Genomic DNA, 16126 nt, shown 5'->3' on the forward strand with positions numbered 1-16126 from the left:
CTGATCACCTTGTATGCGGCTCCGCCCTGCAGCTTCCCTCCAATCTGCTGTCAGAGGGGCAGGCACGGGGTGCGCCTCTACACCGAGCATTACGGTAATGGTCCAGGCTCCTGCAGGATGCTGCGAGGGGATGCAGGAGAGATGAGAGCTCTGTGCCGGGCGACCTGCAGCGCCTCCTAGCTGGGGATGGCTCGCCCGTCCCGGCCTCCCTCGGGGGACATCCCCAGAAACCTGAGCTACATTGCAGGACTGTACGAGCGTGCCTACTACCGCACCGCCAGACCCAGCCTGGAGGAGCAGGATGGGCTGGAGGAAGAGGCGTCCTCTCCCGGCCTCTCCTGCACCGTGCCGGCCCACAGCGCTCCTCGGAGGTGGCGGTCGCGGTCCGCGCCTGCACTGCGTGTGTCCCGGGCGGAACGGCACCGCAGCCCGGAGACGAGGAAGAGGGTGCGCTTTGCTGATGCGCTGGGTCTGGAGCTGGAGGCCGTGCGCCACTTCAGGCGTGAAGACGTGCCGTGTATCCCTCAGCATGTCACCCACCGACTGCAGAGGGAGCTGCTGGAACAGCTGGGAGGCTCCTGCCTGGCGCGGGAGGACGCGGTACGTTGCCGCCGTGCTGTGCGCTATACTCATTATTCGTGCACATTTACTAAGCTGAATGCGCTGGAAGTTTGGTGCCATTTGTGCCCTAAAATCCTGGCATGTATGTGTTGCATCACGTTTATTATGTGTTTTAGATGCCTTCTTCGCTCCATTAGGGGTGGCGGTTTTGCTGCAAAGGAGGCGTGGCTATACTGCAACATCGTGCGCCAAAATTGTGGCACAAACCAAGGCAATCAGCAGGTGGAGGAAAGTTAAAGGCGTCTAAAGATGCACCAAATGTGTCGACCAGCAGGGGGCGCTGTGATAAACTGGGTGTATTTGTAGACTGTCTATTCTGGGGGGGGGGGGGGCACATGTGGAGTAAGCAATTTTTGGTTGCACAAATATGCAGTGTATTTGCACAACTGAAATGTGCTTAAACCTGTGTGAGCGAGCCCTAATAGTGTCCCCCATAGTGGCCCTAATAGCAATAGGGGCCCCAGTACTAACAGTGACCTCCATACTGGTCCCAAGGATGCTGCCTGATCAGAGGCCAATAGCATCATCCCTACAGGCTTTACACTCGCCCTGCCTGCAGCTCCGGTCTGGTGGTGGCAGCACCCGCTGCAGAGTCTATGACCGTTGACCTCTCACCTCAGTGCATACGCCGGCAGGGAGACGTCAGTGGTCACAGACTATGCACTGTGCCGAAGTGAGAGGTCAGTGGTCATGGACTCTGCAGCAACTGCTGCTGTTGGACCAGAGATACAGGCGGGGTGAGTAGAATTCTGCCTGTGGGCCTCGTGAAATGAGGCAGGGGGCCTTGTGTTTGACATGTGTGCCTTAGAGAAAATAGGATTGACAGTGGCATTTAAAGGGTTAACAGCTCCGATCAGCCGCATGGCTCATTGGAGCTGTTGCCGCCAGGTATCGGCTGTAAGAAACAGCCTGCTTTGTATGGTGGAAGATCGCCGGGTGATCTCTCTTCATACATACACCCACACTGCAGGACGTAAATGTACACCCTGCAGCGTTAAGGGGTTAAAAAATATGGGGCATAGACCAAAGATGGGTAAACACTGGATCCAGACAAAGGTCTGCACAGAATAACCGGCGCCCAAGTAGGTGCGAGGCCAGAATAAATACACCTACACAATGGCTGATTGGCTGGCCAAGGAAAATACTTCCCTGTCGTCCAATCAGACCATACACCACAGGAGAAGTAGATACAGAATAGAGAGGAAAAGCATGTTAAACACTAAGGCATTTCAGACAAACGACACCTAAGGGAACGTCTGCTCTGACAGGAAAGAGGCACTCACCGGCACCCAGCGCCAAATGAGAGGGCGCAAGAACTGAAAGTGCAATCATGTCGGCCAGAGCTGATGTTGTGATGCCACCCCCTGATTGCGACTGCAACAGGCACTATATGGTGACGCACAAAGTGACTTGGGTCTCTGTGTACCACCATCCTATCCATGGGCTCCACTGTGTGTATAAAATCTTAAAGGGGTTGTCCCTCTTCTGGCTCTTTTCAGACAACTCCATCCACAGCCTGCAGTACCAACCTGGGTCATTGCGCAATATAACTGAAAACAGCTAGAAGGGGGACAACCCCTTTAAGGACCCAGGTGCCCAGGGATCAGCTTTTGCCTCCTGATTGCCATGTTATAAAAGTGCATTCCGAGAAAATCCTGATTCTATTGATAATGTATGTGCAGCTTCTTTCTTGCATTTAGGAACAGGGAACGCCCTTGTTATTTAAGTGCCATCAGTCAATATGTGTTCTGTTACTAACGATGATTGTTTCAGATCAAAGTCAGATGGCTCTCTGACAATTCCCGGAATAGTTCCCCCGTCTTGTGGGGCTGGCGGCATGCGGTTTTATTACTGAGCTAGAGCGTGCCTTTCTGTAAAACTTCCATGCAAACCATTTTTTCGCCCCCTGGATAGTCGCTGTGGGATCACTCATTAACCCAGTCCATATGGTCTACAACTTATAAACAATGGACTCTATTAGTTCACCCATTCAAAATAGAATTGTGCTACTCTATCAGAAAAAAGCGGTCCTTTTTTCCAAACCAGATAACTTTAGATGAGTTCAGTGAAGAACAACAACTTTAACCCTTTCCAATCCTTTATTTATCTTGGGCGGGAAAGTGCTTTGTCGATTTCTTGGAATTGCTCAACAGAAACACATAAAAGATGATCTGTCATGATGATTGTATTAGCAATTTTTTGTTGAAAATTAACCCTTTCCAATCCATTATTGGCCCTCGTCCGGCATTAAGATTTCCCTGCATAGTTCCAATATCAGCTGAGAGTCGACACATGTTTCTAACAGTATGCAGGACAGCACACCGACATCGGAGCGCTGTCATGCATACAGCCCTCATCCGACATAGGAGCTATGCAGGGAAATCTTAACCCTTTCCAATCCATTGTCTGACGTCTGAAGACATTATGATTTAAGGCTGTACAGTTCCAATGTTGGAGAATGTCCGTCGGGGCTCTCTTACTGTATATTGCCAGCCTCTCTGCTGTTGGAGCCTATCCAACGTGTCACCTCATGCAGTACTGGCTTTAGCCAGCATATAGCGCCGTTGTATAACGGCAGAAAAAGAGTAAGCCCCCTAGGAAAACCAGAATACAAAGTGGATTGGAAAGGGTTACTGTTGTTAGAGGGCCGACACTGGATTGGAAAGGGTTAAGTCTATAATCTATGTGCTTGTTTTTCCGTGTTCTGGCCCAGGACATAACTTTTTGGATGGTTGTGATAAGTGTTACTTTATGATTTAATTCAAAATTCCTAACGAAGACATTGCTGTTTTTCAGAGTTGGTGCGAGGCTCGCCATGCTTTATCTCCGTCATGGGTAGTGGAGGGTAGAACATGGGAGAAACAATCCTGGGATCGGAGCGCGTGGGACCAAGAGACGTGGGATCGGCGTGTGTGCCTGCAGAGCATGCGCTGTGAGAGCTGCTTTTTGTGGGGTTCTGTCAGGGTCCTCGATTTGGCTTATGAGAAGAGAGTCACTGTGCGCTATTCTCTAGACAAATGGCTTTCCTACCAGGATACGCATGCCCTGTATGCTGCTCGACTGTGCCACGGTGGACCCGGGCACCCTGGCACAGATCTCTTCACCTTTCGTCTTCCTCTACCACAACGGGACCAACCACAGGCCTCATCACTAGAGTTTGCCATCTGCTATCAAGTAGGAGATGAGGAGTTCTGGGACAACAACAAAGGCAGAAATTACAGTCTAGTTCGACCCGAAACCGGGTCTTTTAGAACTCAGGAATCGGACAATGGATGGATTCATTTCATATGAGGTAGAGGATAGCGTGCCGGCCCCCAACATTACTGGGCAACTGTCCTCTGTATAACCAACACCAAAGACTAAAGACAACGTAATGATAGAGAAAGTTAGAGCAACCACTCTGCAAGAAGGAACAGAGACCAAACTAGATCACAAGTATTGTTGGACCAAGGAGATCAGGTCTACGAAGACTTGCTGATCACACATTTACATATATTAGTTTTACCCGCTGCTTAATATAGAATACAAAGATATTTGTGAATACGTTCTAGATTTAGGGCTGCCTCATATGCTTTGGGTATGTACATAGTATAGGAGGCAGGCAGCTTCTTTTCAGCTCCTCCGGTGGCGCAGAGTGTTAAGTCCTAAGCTCTCACTCACAGAGTTCAATCCCTACGTGGTTCAGGTAGCTGGCTCAGTCGGTAAAATGAGTACCCAGCTTGCTGGGGGTAATAAACAAAATTACCTGAAAGTGCTGTGGAATAAGTTAGCGCTATACAAATAACAAGTCCCTTCCCCTCCCCTTTCCAGCTTCACAGTTTCTTGCCTTACATGTGCGAACAAATGAAGGTTAAAGGGGTTTTCTAGTGAGATGACCTATCCTTAGGTTGATCGCTGGGGTCTGTCGCTCGAGACCCCAACCGATCAGCTGAGCTGACGCGTGCTGTCAGCGCCGCATATACACAGAGGTCGGAGTAGAAGCCTCCGCGTGAACCTCTGTAACTGCAGGCACAGCTCGTGTTGATTTCAAGAGCCGGCCACTATACAGAGGTCGTCGCGGAGGCTTCCGTTGCTTCCGTGTGTATTTGCGGCACAGACAGCATCCGCACGCTGAGCTGATCGGTCGGGGTCCTGAGCAACGAACCACAGACGATCAACTACTGGTTCAAAAACTAGTATTATTCCTGGAAAACCCCTTTAACCTTTAGTTATTTTCATTGCTTTCAACTGGAGCGCCATCCATAGAGAGTTGAAATATGGACATTTCTGCACAGGGACTGGGGGTTGTTGGTGGGCGTCTCAGCTCACACAGCTCTGTAGGTCTCAAGATACATAGAGATGAATCTTATCTTAAAGGGCTCAAGCTGCCCATACACCTTCAACAACTGTCGGACAAATGATTGTTTGTCTGACAGCTGCTCCCCCAAACACACAGAGGTTCAGCTTGGCCGAACGTTAATATGTTTAGGTAGGTAAGCCAGAGACAAAAGGATCAGGCGCTGAAATTCAACAATCCTTTTTTACCCCAACATCATTTATTCGGGGAAAGTTAAGCCACCCCTTACACATCAGAGAGTGAACCGACGCCTCCGCTATCAGCATGTTCGGTTGACTAAAGTCTAATGTGTATGGAGGTTTTGCACAGGACATTTACCACAATGAACTATTGGGTTTAACCCTTTCCAATCCACTGTCTGACATCTGAAGACATTATGATTTAAGGCTGTACAGCTCCGATGTTGGAAGACATCCGTCGGGGTTCTCTTACTGTATATTACCAGCCTCTCTGCTGTCGGAGCCTATCCAATGTGTCACCTCATGCAGTACTGGCTTTAGCCAGCATATAGCGCCGTTGTATAACGGCAGAAAAAGAGTAAGCCCCCTAGGAAAACCAGGATACAAATTGGATTGGAAAGGGTTAAAGGTATGTTCACATGCATCAGAAACATTGCACATTTCCGCAGTGGAACTAACTATGGAACATTCACAGCATTTACAATACAAGCATTGTGCATGAGATTTTAGAATTCCCATGCACATGCTGCAGACAAAATCCGCAGAGTAAGGGCTCATTCACACAGCCGTATGCGTACAAGCTGCAAGTACCTCGCAGCGTTGTAGGATCGTAGCCCATTAGCTGAACCGGCAGAGAACGCATATGGGCTGCGATTGGCATTGCGCATGCGCGGGATTCTGACGTCACAGACATGCGCAGTGTGACCATTTTTTTTTTTTTGTTTCGAATACCCCGCTTTATGCAGAACAGGGCTGCGTATGAAACGCTGTCCATTCACAGACATTGCAAAGGGGCAGTGTTTCAATACACAGCCCTTCGGGCTGCGTATGATATGCAGAGAGTTAGAGTATGCTGCAATTTATTTCTCCTGCGCTTTATACACCGTGTCACTTGTAGGTGTGAATGAAAGAATGAAAGTCCATAGACTTTCATTGCCTCCATTCACCACGTGTTATGCAGGGAAATATGCGTGCGTAATACGCTGTGACAAAAGGCCTATATGAATGAGCCCTAAATTGGCCTGTGCTGCGAATTATGAATTCACAGCATGTCAATTTATGCAGAAATTTTTTCACAGCAGACTTCATTCCTTCATATTAGGAAAAACTGCAACCAGTCCACAGTTTGTGAATATACTCTTATTTTGATCTTCTGTTTCTCATGATCTATCTTCAAAGAAAGGGCACAAAATAACAGCTGACTGAGTTATTAGATATTTTATTCATTCATTATTACATACCCATAAATAGCAGAAGGGCGGTTTTGGAATAACTAGCTGTACACTAACTTTATGCCACTGTCCACTATGCAGAAATCACTGATACCTCAATATTTAACAATATTTATTGAATGTTCCAATGATTATAGTCTTAATACTGATATTCTATGAGTACATGACAAAAGACTATCAAACCTGAGAGGGAGAGAAAATAAAATGGGGGCAATAAAGAAAATATTAGCTTATATACAGTGGATATAAAACGTCTACACACCCCTGTTAAAATACCATATTTTTGTCACGTTAAAAAATCCAACAAAGATGAATAATTTCAGCTTTATTTCCCCCTCAGTGTGACCCGTTATCTGTATATTTCCATTAGAAAATAAACTGAAGTCTTTTAGGGTGGAAAATAAAACTAAAATAATGTGGTTGCATAAGTGTTCACACCCTCTTATATTTGGGGATGTGGTTGTGTTCAGAATTAGCCAATCACAGTTAAACTCATGATGAATAGTAGTCAGTACTCCGCTGCCATTATTTACAGGGATTCTGATTTCCCCCATATAAAGTTCAGCTCTTCTAGGAGGATTTTCCTGACATTTTCTTAGTTGCATTTTTCATCAAATCCGTAAGGCCTCATGTCCACGGGGAAAATCAGGCCCGCTACGGATTCTCCATGGAGAATCCGTAGTGGGTCCCTCCTGCCCCGCGGACATGAGCGCTGAAAATAAGAATTAACTCACCTCTCGCACGCTCCGGATCTTCCCTTCGCCGCAGCTTCATCTTCTCTCCGTCGCGGCCGGATCTTCTTTCTTCGGTCCGGCGGATGTGCACGGCACGTCGGTTGCGTGCTGCGCGCATGCGCCGGACCGAAGAAAAAAGATCCGGCCGCGACGGAGAGAAGATGAAGCCGCGAAGAAGGGAAGATCCGGAGCAGGTGAGTATATGCTGATTTTGGTCTCCCGCAGATCTGGACGGCTTCCGTAGGCTTTATATAGAAGCCCGCGGGAGACCCGCGCGAAAATGGAGCAAGGTCCAGATTTTTTCATGCTCCATTTTTAAAAAAATCTCTTTTATTGACCATCCGCGGGTATTTATCTACCCGCGGGTGGTCAATTCATCCCTATGGGATGCGGATCCGTATGCGGGTGATCGCTGCGGATCTTAAATCATATTTAGCCCGTGGACATGAGGCCTAAGGCGTGCACAACACATCAAAGGGATCTGATTGTTGAAAGATAACATTCAGGAGAAGGGGATCAAAAATTTCCAAGACATTACATATAAGATGGAGAACAGTGAAGATGGTCATCAAGAAGTGGATTAAATTTGGCACAACAGTGATATTACTAAGTACTGGACGCTCCTCAAAAAATGATAAAAATGCCAAAAGAAAACTGGTCCAGGAGGCGGCCAAGAGGCCGACAGCAACATGAAAGGAGCTGCAGGAATTTCTGGCAGGCACTGGTTGTGTAGTACATGTGACAACCATCTCCCGTATTCTCCATATATCGGGGCTGTGGGGTAGAGAGCAAGAAGGAAGCCTTTCTAACAAAGAAAAACATCCAAGCCCGGCTATGTTTTACCAAAACCTCAGGTCTGTCAGAAGTCTGTGGGAGAACGGGTTCTGGTCTAATGAGACCAAGGGGGAACTTTTCGGCCATAATTCCAAAAGGTATGTTTGTCACAAAGCCAACACTGCGCATCACCAAAACACCAGACCCGCAGTGAAGATGGTGGAGGCAGCATTATGCTTTGGGGCTGTTTTTCTGCTGCTTGAACTGGGACTTTAGTCAAGGTGGAGGGAATTATGAACAGCTCCAAATATCAGTCTATTTTGGCCTGAAACCTTCAGGCCTCTGTTAAAAAGCTGAAGATAAAGAGGAATTTCCCCTTTCAGCACAACAACGACCCAAAGCATACATCTAAATCACCAAAAGAATAGCTTCGCCAGAAGATCGAAATTCTTCTTTGGAATGACTCAACCTTGAATCCCATTCAAAAATCTGTGGGTTGACCAGAAGAGGGCGCTACACACAAGATGCAGTCTGACAGATGTGGAGCACTTTTGCATAGAAGAGTGGGCAAAGATTACCAAGTCAAGATGTGCCATGCTGATAGACCCTTACCCAAAAAGACTGAATGCTGTCATAAAGTCAAAGGGTCATCAACAAAGTATTCGTTTTAGAGTTTGAATATTCATGCAACCAGAGTATTTTAGTTTTTTTTTTTTACTTTTCCACCCTAAAAAATGTCAGTTTGTTTTTCAATGGAATCGTACAGATAACGGGTCACCCTGAGGGCGGAGATCTGAAATGATTCATCTTTGTGGGATTTTTTAACATGACAAAAACATGGCATTTTACCAGGGGTGTGTAGACTTTTTGTACCCATTGTATAGTGTGGGGAAATGACTATTCTGGATGTTGTCATTGGGCACTATTGTGCTTTTTGTCTGTAATTTTAGTAAGATAACATTAGGGAATTTTCATTTGTATATGACCAACACATGCCTTATAGGTACCCTTAAAATATTTGTTTTATGAGGAGAGACACATACATAAATTATCAGGGTGGCCTTTCAATCCAGAAGCTTACCTTACTCATCAGTACTCTTCTATCAGAACTGGTTCCATTTAGACCATTTGTACAATGAAGCTGAACTGCTGGTTACAATTGACCCCACAGAACCAGGACTGTGCCTCCCAGAAGAGTGCTTGCAGTGGCACGCTGCCACATCCACTTGGCTGTCAGTGAGGACCTTTAGCGGGATGAATCAGGAGTCCAGAAAGCTGTTGAATGCGGGGTAATAACACAAGTATATTTGGTGATTGACCAACTGCTGGGACCGTCGCCAATCATGAGAATGGGGGAGTCTTGTCCTGTTCTCAGCAAAGTGGTTATCTGCACTTTCAAGCGAGTTTGAGGAGGAGTGGAAACTGAGCTTCACTCTAGTCAAAGCTGAATTAAATATTTATCCTTGTATTAAAACACAACTATTACGTTATAGATCAGGCGTGCACAACCTTTTCTGGTCCAAGGGCCATATACTCATATTGAACCACTCCCATGGGCCGCAATAAAATTTCAAAGGGTAAGACAAAAGTATAAGCCATAAATGATATGTCTGATCTATGCCGTTTCTATTCCAGACATCCACCTATCAGGAGAATTGGAGTCCCTTTATCTTCCAATCAGCACGTCAGAGAGGAGGAGACCATACATTTATGTGGCTGTCTCTCTTGTAGATGATGGGTATTTTGGCAACAGCCTAGCATTTCACAAGTCCCATAAAATACATTGCCACCTGAGGCCCTAAAAGGGGTTCCATCTTTGGCCTATAGAAAGGCTGTCAGAGGCTCCTTGTGTATAGTGACCTCTTCTTCCACTTGTGTAGAGCCTGTTAACCATTAGACGCCTCTATGACGCAATAGAAGAGATTTCCCCCAGTTAACAGAGTTTGAGAGGGGCGCATTATTGGAATGTGAGAGGCTGGATGGTCATATTGATGAATTGTCTGTCACCTGGGCCGTTCTGACCAGAATGTTAGGAGGTGTTGGGATCAGTGGATGTGTGAGGGTATGCAAACAAGATAACCAGGCTCAAGACGCCCTCAACAGACCACCAGTAGAGAGGATCATCTGACAAGCACGAGCAGCTCCAACTGTTTCATTGTCCTCCATCCAGAGACAGATGGCGCCATCGTCACAGGCCCCTGCGCCGGTCGCAACCATTTCCAAGCACTTGGCTGAAGAACATTTGGTCTCATAACACCCTTTACTTGTAATGCCTTTGACACCCACCCACTGTCGCTTCCATTTGCAGTGGTGTCATGTATGACAAAACTGGACTGCTACGGAGTGGAACCGAGTTGTCTTCAGTGATTAATCTAGGTTTAGTTTGGGCACTGATGACGGCCGTGTTCATGTCCAGAGACCTAGGGATGAGTGAGTCAATCCTACCTTTACTGTGGAGTGGCACACTAACCCACTGCGGTTATGATGGTCTGGGGTGGCAATTGCATATGACATTCTGTCACCCCTAGTAGAGGTACGAAGGACAATGACAGATCAGGGATATGTTCAGGACATCCTGCAGCCACATGTGTTCCTCTAATGGTGGCTTCCAAGAGGCATTTCCCAGCAGGATAATGCTCGGCCGCACACACAAGGTGGTCACAGGAATGTATCCACAACATTTTCACACTTCGGTGGTCTACCCAGTTGCCAGATTTATCGCCAACAGAACATGTATGGGACAATCTGTGATGCCAATCTCTACAGCCTACGAGTTTGCACAATCTAGAGGCTCAGTTAAAGTAAATGTGGACCGATATGTCGTAGGATATGATATGGAACCTGTATGCCTCCATGCCTGCCCGTATCACATCTTGTATCCAAGCTAGAGGCAGTACAGCAGGGTGCTAGAGCCTCTATGCCAGCCTGTATCACATCTTGTATCCAAGCTAGAGGTGGCCCAGCAGGGTACTAGAGCCTCCATGCTCGTCCGTATCACATCTTGTATCCACGCTAGAGGTGGTACAACAGGAGCGTTCCTTCAAGTGTTCAGTTTTCCACAATAATTTATCCTTTTGCTCTGATACCTACTCATATCAACTTTACAATCACACAGAGAAAGTTTCATTCCATTCAGACACCTCCTTCTGCTTGATTTTTTTGGCAATGACTGTATCTCATACTCTTGAAAACACAAATATTATGCTGTCTATGAACTGCTTTCTTACTTTCTCAGGAGAGGCAGCCTTAAAAGCTCAGGGTTCAGCATAATACCCATCAGAAATGTATTAACATGTAGCAATTGTTTCAAGCAGCAGACAAGAAAACACAAGTATTCTCATAAAAATGTTGGCCTTGGTCAAGAGTTTACACAATGTGCAACTTTCCTGTTTGTGAATGTAAATGAGGTTGTCTTCGTTGAGGCTACTGACCTGCCTTCAATTCCTGCCTTCTTTCATTGCTTATGTAGTAGATTAGTTGAGTTTGATACTTGGTGTTAATAGAAAGAACAATAGAAATTAATCTAAGACTGGGATGCTCTGTAAATAGAACAATGGATGGGACTTGGGCATGGTTTCCAACTGGAAGAGACCTATAAGGGAAAAGGGTCTTTCTAGGTCATACACTTCCTTCTCCCATCACAATAGCCATACAGCAAAAAATGCTTTGTTCCTATAAACTTACTTTGAAAGATACTGTGATCTGCTCCTTTCTCAGCTGGTCACATGCTCCCTCCACCAAGTTCCTGTTCTGACGTCATGTCCCCGGTGTTCATTCTGGTTCCATCTCCCTGTCTAGTCTACATACTTTTCATGTAAATTAGAGATACGAAGTGTGAAGACATTGGGTGCAAAGGAAAAATAATGGTAAAGTATTGAATATATAGATAACTAGAAGTAGAGTACATAAATGTACAAATTACTGTAAATCCAGTTAATGTTGCATGGAGCTGAAAGAAATGTATTTTTTTGAGCCTATCCAGTTGGTGGAGCATGAATAAGAGTGAAACATCCCAGATTCTCAGGGAATCCGATGACTTTAGTTGACCCGTGTGCTTCCACTTAGATTACTTAGATGTGTGCATGGTGTTTTGTCCTGTAATTTGTACAAGAGGAGTGTAATCTGCAGAGGGAAACTAATGTCTACTATAATGGGATCAAACTGAAGATGTAAATAAAACCTGCTGCTCATACAGTAAGCAATGTCGTGTTATTATTTATTGTAATGAGAGAGATTCTAGAATATATTGGGGAGGATTGAAGAAGTAGAGTCTTAGTCTATTAGTTCAGTCAAATTCATTTTAAGTGACCTTCCAGTTAGGAGGATAAAATTGATATGGAGGTACTTACAGGGGATGATTACCTGCTTTTTGTTTATTCCTCAGAGTTTCCTCTTAGCTGCTTTTTTAACACAGCTCTATCAGGGCAGTGATGGGATCTGTAACTATAATGTAGCTACAGTGTTTACAGGGTGTCTGAGACACACCCCTGTCTCATCATTGGTTCAGACTAGAGAGGAGGGGTGTGTCTCAAACTACTTCAGATGAGGCAGAGCAGCTAAACTATAGTCATAGATCAAAGCTCAACCCTAAAACTGCTGCACTAAAAAATAACATGCAAGCACTGAGTAAATGAAAAATAGGTAACCATTCCCAGTAGGTACTGCAGTGTTTCACAGCACCAGTCTTCGAGGCGCCCCAACAGGTCATGTTTTCAGGATATCCTATAGTCAGAACACCTGTGGCAATGTCTGAGGACTGACAATAATTTCATCACTTGTGCAATACTGAGAAGGTCTAGGAAACATGGCCTCTTAGGGTGTCTTGAGGACTGGAGTTGGGAAACACTGAGGTACTGACTGAGGGCTCTTTCACATGAGCGTATATCGACTGCTGTTTTCACGGCCGGCCGATATACACTACGATCTGATGCAGCGGGGCACTTTCACGCCGGGCCGAAAAGATAGTCCTGGAACTATATTTCCGGCCGGAATATGGCGGCTGCTGCATGGGCTCCTATGGGAGCCAATAACAGCGGCCGGAGAGGGGAGGTGGGAGGGATTTAGCAGTGTGACTGCTAAACTCCCTCCCTCTTCTCTCCTCCTTTCTCTTCCCCTCCGGCTATTTGCAATGGGAGAGGATGGGGGAGGGGGCAGAGCTAAGCCCCACCCTCCCCCCTCCCATTGCTGTCTGCAGACAAGGGGTGGGGAGGGTGCTTGGCTCCACCCTCGCCCCACCCACTCCCATTGCAAACATCGAGAGGGAAGGAGAGAGGAGGTGAGCCGGGGAGGGAAGGGGAGGCAACGGCATTGCGGCCCCGGTTTATATGCGGCGGTGGGCACATGTAAAAACACCTACTGCCATGTGAAGGAGGCCTTACACATCAGTTTTGAGCTCCTGGCTGGAGGGTTGCTTTAACCACAAGGGTTTGATAATCTAGAATCTCATGAATTTGGAAACAAAGGCTGAGAAGTAATGTAATAAAATAGGATGTCTGTACATCCGGACACTGGGGACAATCTGTGAGGAATGTTGGCACACAATGTATAACAATTTTTGGGAACCATTCCTTTTTCAGTACATGAACATGTGTTAATTGGCACACACTGTCCAGGCAGTCTTGCAGAGTAATTCCATCTCAAGGAGTTCAAGACATTCAGAGGACTGCATGTTAATAGCTAATTATAACACGCGGCTTCAGAATTACAGGAGGAATAGCACTTTATATTCCTGCTAGAGATTCAGCGTTTGGTAAAACACAGGATATAATTACAGGCGCAGGAACGGAATCTTTGTCCAGGCTGCAATGTAATAACTGTTACATTACCAACATTGGGTTATGGATGAATTGTCTATTATGCAGAACTCGGTGTTGAAGCCGTTTTTCCACCTAAGAGGCTTTTCACGTTACCTTATCATGACTCTTGCTGTTGTTACTGTTGTGTTCATATCATGTGCAACTAAGTAATAAGGTGAAGCATTAACCCTTTCCAATCCACTGTCTGACGTCTAAAGACATTCTGATTAAAGGCTGTACAGCTCCAATGTCAGAAATCGTCCGGCAGGGTATCCTTACTGTATATTACTGGCCGCTGTGTTGTCGGGGGTCTCTCCAGCATGTCCAATACCACAGTACTGGCTCTAGCCAGCAGGTGGCAGCATTGTATAATGGCAGAAAGAGAAAACCCCCTAGGAAACCCTGAATCAAAAATTGGATTGCAAAGTGTTAAGACTGGTTTACACAGTTTATTTTTGCATGTTAAGTCTTCCTAGTGTGAAGGGTTCTTTGCGCTGCGTTGGTTTAAACAGTATTGCTGTTTACTGAAGTGGATCCAAATGAATGATAATAAAGTTGGATCCACTTCACTATGACCCAACTTAGGATGATTAGATCTAATCATTAGCTGGCCTACTATATTTAAAAAATCCTCTGATCTGATCTCTACAATAGCAGTGTGTAAATGCTTCCTCTTGGCCTTCCAATACTTCCTCCCCCGACCATAGCAATAGCCATGACAATGGGGAAATAATATTTGATTCTTCATTATTTGGTGCCGACTCTAAATATGGGAAACCTTTATTCCAACCCCAGGATACTGACCAACTTTTAAAAACATTTAAGAATAATATGAAAATATGGGGAAGTCAAAGGAAGTGTAATCTGTACAGGAGGCTGTCTTTATGGGATTAGGTACCTATTGGAGGCGGGTATTCCCAATACAGAGGAACATTTGGCTCCTAATTAGAGAGGAATGGAAAAAGCCTGACAGGAAAATATATATCTTTACGGCTTTATTCACACGGGCGCATATACGCCGCGTTTTCATGCCTGGGCGCATATACAGTACCCATGTGAAGCATTGTATTCCAATGCAGCTGTTCACACGGGCGAATATACGGCGCGTAAAAACGCTGGCAGCGTTAAAAAAAAGAATATATACGCGGCCAGCGCATATATACACTCAGCCAAAACATAGTTCTGGAACTATGCTTTGGTCAATATACGCCAGTGGGTCCTATAGACTCCTATGGAAGCAGGGAAAGAGAAGGGAGGGGGAGGCATTTTTGCAGCGTCCAACTCTGCGAAAAGCTCACAGGTGCTTCCATATAGACACTGGAAGGCATTCTGAGGATTTTGGCAGAGCGAGGATTTTATGGGGTGCGGCGTATTTCTTCGCTAAAAATGACGCTCGCGGTTGTGTGAATGGGCGAGAAAACGCGGGCTGTGATCTTGGAAAAAAGCACATTCAGGCGCTTATACGGAGCAGGCGTGAAAACATAAAAACGCCGTATATGCGATCGTGGAAAAGTGCCCTAAGTCTGTCAAATACAAATGCCTCTTTGATGAAGAAGTTTGGGATCAACCTCCTAAACGACCTTTCACACGGAATTATGATGTGCGGACATTTCTGCACCACAATGTTATCTCTGTGAGGCTTGGATTTCACACCTTTTTACTTCATGCATGTTAACTTCAAAATCACAAGATTAAATCCCAAGCGGAAAAGCTGTAAGTCATGTTTGACTTCTGAGAAATCTATCACAGAGGGCCTGACAGTCCAATATCAATTATTAGACCAAATCACAGATTTGGACCAAAACAAAAGGAAAAAGAAAATAAATTCCCTAAAATGTAACTTTTATTAGTATTATTAAAATTAAGAAACTCGAAACACAATAATCAATAGATAGCTGGAATGTGAGGCTACCCGGCCGTGCAGTATCTCACAATGTGGGTCAGCTATTATGACAGATACTCCACTTTCAGCTCTAGACACAACGAAATTAGAAAAGAGTCCAAAATAGTCCTCTTGCTGTACTTGGTCAATTCACACAGTCAGATGACCAAAACGGTCCTCTTGCTATACCGCCCCAATATGGTGGCTGACAGCAAAATTGGACCTATAGAAAAACAGCTACAAAGGACAGCTCACACCCAAGGCTAACTCCCTTTTGCTATACAGCCCTAGTGACGGACTGATAGCATATTAGAGAGGTACCTCCCTGTATGGCGAAAGAACGCTAGTTTTAGGATTGAGCTGATAGTCCCTTGTAGCTGTTTTTCTATAGGTCCAATTTTGCTATTGGCCACCAGTTTGGGGCGGTACAGCAAGAGGATTATTTGGGACTCTTTTCTAATTTCGTTGTGTCTTGAGCTGAAAGTGGAGTATCTGTCATAATAGCTGACCCACATTGTGAGATACTGCACGGCCGGGTAGCCTCACATTCCAGCTATCTATTGATTATTGTGA

At 45.6% G+C, this 16126-nt stretch overlaps 1 protein-coding gene across 1 annotated transcript; it reads left to right on the top strand.

Annotated features, from left to right (window-relative positions):
- The first annotated feature begins 2 nt into the window (after positions 1-2).
- On the top strand, positions 3-4486 carry PPP1R3E (protein phosphatase 1 regulatory subunit 3E). Its single transcript, XM_066604005.1, has 2 exons — positions 3-600; positions 3418-4486. Exons 1-2 carry the CDS (start codon positions 187-189, stop codon positions 3910-3912), a joined length of 909 nt encoding a protein of 302 aa, XP_066460102.1. The 5' UTR covers positions 3-186; the 3' UTR covers positions 3913-4486.
- Positions 4487-16126: the final 11640 nt, after the last annotated feature.

The sequence above is a fragment of the Eleutherodactylus coqui genome, chromosome 5 (genome assembly GCF_035609145.1).
Source record: "Eleutherodactylus coqui strain aEleCoq1 chromosome 5, aEleCoq1.hap1, whole genome shotgun sequence".
Taxonomy (NCBI): domain Eukaryota; kingdom Metazoa; phylum Chordata; class Amphibia; order Anura; family Eleutherodactylidae; genus Eleutherodactylus; species Eleutherodactylus coqui.